This window comes from Monoraphidium neglectum (genome assembly GCF_000611645.1).
Source record: "Monoraphidium neglectum strain SAG 48.87 unplaced genomic scaffold scaffold04037, whole genome shotgun sequence".
Taxonomy (NCBI): domain Eukaryota; kingdom Viridiplantae; phylum Chlorophyta; class Chlorophyceae; order Sphaeropleales; family Selenastraceae; genus Monoraphidium; species Monoraphidium neglectum.
This window is the reverse complement of record NW_014009592.1, coordinates 1-5,182: the sequence shown is the minus strand read 5'-3', so window position 1 is coordinate 5,182 and position 5,182 is coordinate 1. Positions and strand designations below refer to the sequence as shown.

General features: G+C 63.9%; 1 protein-coding gene across 1 annotated transcript; it reads left to right on the top strand.

The window, feature by feature from the left end:
• Window positions 1-1,278: 1,278 nt before the first annotated feature.
• Window positions 1,279-5,020, top strand: MNEG_13766 (cGMP-dependent 3',5'-cyclic phosphodiesterase; the record flags this gene model as incomplete). Its single annotated transcript, XM_014037762.1, has 9 exons — window positions 1,279-1,419; window positions 1,604-1,672; window positions 1,967-2,120; window positions 2,518-2,690; window positions 2,944-3,059; window positions 3,279-3,336; window positions 3,580-3,731; window positions 4,314-4,448; window positions 4,873-5,020. The coding sequence occupies 9 exons, from the start codon at window positions 1,279-1,281 to the stop codon at window positions 5,018-5,020; spliced, it is 1,146 nt and encodes a 381-aa protein (XP_013893216.1).
• Between the last annotated feature and the right edge of the window lie 162 nt (window positions 5,021-5,182).

The following is a 5,182-nucleotide window of genomic DNA, read 5'->3' as shown; positions in this document are numbered from 1 at the left end:
GAGCCCGCACCTTCCACACGAACATGGGTCTAGGGTAAGCCCGCATGAGTGCCGCAAGGCTGTCCCCCAGGCATTCATGCCTGTGTTCCGGCGCAACATCATGCCGGGTGTGACTGCATGACCGCATTGCAGCGTCTAATTAAGGTATATGTGCGGGCTTCTCAAAGGGCTGACCACAGGTTTGGACACCACCACCAAAGCTGTGCTAGACTCCCTTGGAGCAGCCGCTGATGTGGTCGCCGACCCGGGCTAAAATCAAGCCGCATATTGACTTGAAAATAGGAATGGGGAGGCGGCCGGATGGAAAGGCCTGTATGCGGTACAGCCTGTTGGAGGGCAGCTGAGCTCACAAGTTGGCCTCCAAGGTGACCAGCGGCTGGCTGGCCACCATGCACGGCCTTGACGCTCTCCAGCGTGATAATCTGAACCGATTGCATCATTGCAATGCCCAACTGACGGCAAGCCAGAGTAACACATCTCAAAGACTGCAGATACAAAATAAGAGAGAGACGTGGCTCGACTGTTCGCTGTGATACAGTAGAAGCTGCTGCATGACAAAGCAGGCTGGCCGCGCCTAGGCTCATTGATGCCAAGCGTGACGTCAACTCACTCGCTGGCACGTATTGTACGCATGCATGCTTTGAGACGACGCACAATTATGCAAGATACGGTATTAAAATACCTGGGGCACACGCACACCAAGTAGTACTGTCACAAGCATCCTAGTTTGCCTCACCCAGCGCAAACCGACGGGAACAACACTTTGATTTGTGTGTTGTCCAAACCATTCGTCTCATCAGTGAAGCATTCGCTTCCACACACAGCTTTCTTGCTGTTATATCATGTATAAAAATACGAAGGGGAGCAGTGCAGACGGACGTCAGTGCAGTACTCATGACTTTTCACACCGGTGTAACTCTGCACGTGATGCAATACCACAACATACGTATGTGCCTCAACGTGAAATCTTTGATCGATGAAAAAGTGGTTCGGCCAGTCCCAGCTATCAAACTTGAGGTCACACAACTTGACAGTGACTTGACAGTGATCCACGCTCAGCACGCGCCACACGCTGCGGTACATAGAATGATATCATAAGAAATTTCGTGTCATTGGGCCTTCAATGGCCTTTGAGGGCCCTGCAGATCCCTCGACAATATCACAGCCGTACCCGTGTCTGCAGGCTGCACAGGATAGTGAAGTAGGGCTGTGAACAAAGCAGGCAGCAACAACAGGGTGCTGTGACGCTGTAGGAGTCGCGCAGCGGCGCGGCCCACGATGGAGGCGCTGGCAATGGCAGACAGCGCAGCGAGCGCTGGAATTCGTGCGGCGTCCGCTCCTTCACACGCTGCGGATGTTCCCGCTCTTGCGGACGACTTGGAGCTGCACAGCGACTATGTAGCCAAGAGCCTACTGCGGGTGGGTGTTCACCAACTCCTCTGCTGGACATGGCAGCACTGGCTGGGCCGAAGCCGTGGCTGGGCACCTTGGCAGGGCGCATGCTTGCCGTTTTCGCGCGCGCGGTTGCCTGCCTCCCAAACCCACACGCAGCCTCGCGCATGCGTTACCTCCTTCAATATGCATCTCCACACCACGCCTGCAGGCGATCCAGCTCATCAACCGCCTGACACTCGAGCTCAACGTCCACGAGGCCATGCGCAGCGTCCGCCAGGTGCCTGGAAGCCATGCAGCAGCTGCCGCCCCGTCGGAGCAGCGGCCCGGCCCACCGGGGCTTTCGTCTCGCGCCCGCTGCCCGCACTCCCGTCCAAAGGGGAGGCGGGGGCCGCCGCCGGGCCAGGAGGCCGGCGACTCGGCCGCTGGGGCCCGCCCGCGCACTGCCTCCTGAACACTGCGGCCTCTACCAGTCCCTGATATTGTCACGTGTGAGCACAATGCTGATATACACATGTGCCTGTGTATACATACATGTATGAAATGAAATCCCTCAATGCAATCCCGCGACCAGGTTGCCCTGGAGCTTCTGGAGTGTGAGCGAGTGACGCTGTTCCTGGTCCTGCGCAGCAAGCGGGAGCTGCGGGGCCGCATGGGCGACGAGGCAGCCGACGAGGTGATCTCAGTGCGCTTTGGAGAGGGCATCGCGGGCCGCGTGGCACTCACGGGTGAGGCGGGGGTCGCGGGCGCTTTTTGGGGGGAGGGAGGCTGGGCGGGTGCTGTGTGGCTGGGGCAGCTGGGGAGGTGGCGCAAGAGGGGAGGGTGTCGGCGGTTGCAGCACAGCGCAGCTAGGGGAGCGTGCGGCAGTCTTCAAGCTATCAGCCGGTTGTGATGTTGGCGAGCAGCAGATAGCACGTCTCGCCGGACCAGGGAGGGGGCCTGACGCCGGCGCACGCGCCGCAAAGCCGCGACCGGCGCCACGGCGCTCTCTGGCGCTCGCCGGCGCTCCTCGCATGCCGCTGCACGCCCCCCTTCCCGGCCCCGCCAGAAGCCCCCGCGCCGGCGCCAGTGCCAAACCTGACGGCGGACGGGTGCGCCCGGCTCCTTGCACCCCTCTGTGCGCAGGCGGCCTGCTCAACGTGCGCGACGCCTACTCGCACCCCCTGTTCCACCCGGGCGTCGACGCCAAGACGGGCTTCAGGACGCGCAACATCCTGGCCTGCGCGGTCAAGCACGACGACTGCGACTCGGAGCCCATTGCGGTGCTGCAGGCGCGCCGCGGAGTGGGGGCCGCAGGGGTTTGTGCAGCCTGGAGGCCTTGACCTGCAAAGTGGGCGCCGATTTGCGCACACCTGTGATTTAGGCATCTGAGTGAGCACGATCTTGTCTCAACGGCACGGAAGTGGCGATGAGGGCAACGCAGGGCTGCCGCCTGGGGCACCCTCCCCGGTCGCCGCACCACCCGCCCCAAGCCCTGCATCCCAAGCCGGCCTTCCCCGTAGCTCCAACCCCCTGTCGCCCTCCGCTCTCTCACGTCCCGGCCCCCGCCAGGCCCTGAACAAGCGCGGCGGCGCGGACTTCAGTGCGGTGGACGAGCAGCACCTGAAGCTCTTCAGCGTCCACCTCGGCAACACCCTCGCGAAGATACGGTTTTATGAGGAGGCCAAGTGAGGGGGCGTGGGGCGGCGCCGTTGCAAGCATCCGCTGAACGTGCTTGCGCGAGGGGAGCGAGTGGGAGGGAGTGGTGAGGGCAACGGGAGAGAGACGGCGACACCGTGGGCTAGCGGCGATCCCTCGCGCGCGCCGAGCTTGGGTCGCAAGTCAGGGCAGCTTTGGATGAGAGGGCCCAACACGGACGGCTGCGCGCGTCGCCCCTTTTTTGTCAGGCGCGAGAAGGAGCGCATGGCGGCGCTGAGCCAGTGCTTCAAGAAGCTGGCCAAGGCGGTGAGGGGGGGGGGGGCGCAGGATCGAAGGCCGCCTGCGAGACATGGAAACATCAGGCGGGGCGGCGGGCGGCCCCTCGGCCCGCAGAACTAAGGCGGGCACGGGCGCGTCTGGCAGGCGTGAAACACATCAGCACGCGTTGAGCAGTTGCGTTCCCCAAATGTCCCTGGCCCGGCAGCGCCAACCTCTCCCCACCAAGGCCGCCGCTGCCGCTGTTTGGCCCCCTCCTCGCCCCCTCCTCAGTCATCCCTGGACTGCGCGCTGGGCACGATTACCGAGGCGGTGCAGGAGCTGGTTCACGCGGAGCGGGTGGTGGTGTTCCTGATGGACCACGCGCGCGGGGTGCTGTGGAGCAGCTTCGTGCACCCGGTGACGGGCCACGTGCGGCAGATCAGGTGCGCGGGTGCGTTTGAGTGTGTGCCAGTGTGTGCGGAAGAGAGTGTTATTGCGCGCGTTTATGAATGCGCGCTTGCGTGTGCACTGTGTGTGCGTGCGTGTGTGTGTGTGTGTGTGTGTGTGCATATGCATATGCATGTTTTTCTTGGGGTGGCACAGTTGAAGTGGTGGCATCCAGGAAGTTGGGGCTGAGCCCCACAGGTACAACGGATTTGGGTAGGCAGGTGTCAGGAGATGCTTCTTCTCGCAGGGTTCCCCGTGCTGCGGTGGTGGCGAGGGGATGCGTCCCAATTTGATGGGAGCGGGCAGAGACCGTGCCAGGGCCTGCTGTGAGCACGCACAGCTGGGGTTGGCGGTGCCGGGCGGTGCCGGTGCTGGCTGGGGCCAGTGCCGCCGGGTCAAGCTGGCCGCGGCCAGGCTGGCGCAAGTGCCAGCTTGGGCCACTGCGAGCTGGAGGGTGTCGAGGGATGCTGGCTCCTGGTGTGGCTGCGCCTGCCCCATGCAGCACGGCAAAGGCTGCGCCCACCTACCCAAGCTCCCTGTTGTCACCGCCTCTCTCGTCCCCCCCAAAAAACCACCAGGACCAAGCAGCACGCCGGCTGCGTGGGGCGATGTGCCACCAGCAAGCAGCAGCTCTGTCTTGACCTGCGGGAGGACCCCGGGCCGCGCGACGACCCGGTGCTGCGGCAGCTGCTGGCAGCCATAGAGGATAGCAGGTGTGTGTGGGTGTGTGTATGTGGGTGCGCGTGCATGTGTTTGTGTGTGTATTGCGTGCGTGCGTGTGCGTGTCTGTGTGCACACGTGCGTGCTTGCAGGTGTGCGTGTTCCAGAGTGAGGGGGTGGCCGGGCCGTTGAGGCGCACTAAGGGGGTCCCCGCTGCCACCGCACATCCAATGTTTGAGTGCCCAGCCCTGACGCAGCACGCCATCGCACCTGGGCGTCTTGCCCCTCGGCCTGCAAGCTCACCATGCCTCCGCGCCCTCGAGCCCCACCCTGGGCCCGTCGCCGCATGGGGTTGAAGGCGTTCACAAGTGGACACACGCGACGACACGCACCGGAGCAACCAGCGTCCGGCAACTGCCTCCACCCAGAGCCCATCCCTCGACCCGCCCTAAGACCTCCCTTCGCCCGTCCCCGCAGGGTGTCCAGCGCGCTGCTGCAGCCCGTGCTGGACCCCTCCACAGACGGCTGCATGGCGGTGCTGGTGGCGCTCAACAAGGTGGGGGATGACGTGGCGGACGGCGCCTTTGAGGACGGCACCTTCACACGGTCTGACAGGTACTTGTGATTTTGGGGGGTGGGGTTGTGGGCGATTTTTTGGGCTGCGGGGGATGGCCGGTTCGCGGCTGGCCGGCTGGTTGGGCGCTGGCTGGTTGGGGGTTGGGAGGCTGCTGGCAAGGGGACGGATGGCACGCCGAGGCACAGCCTGCAGGGGCCTGGGAGTGAGGCG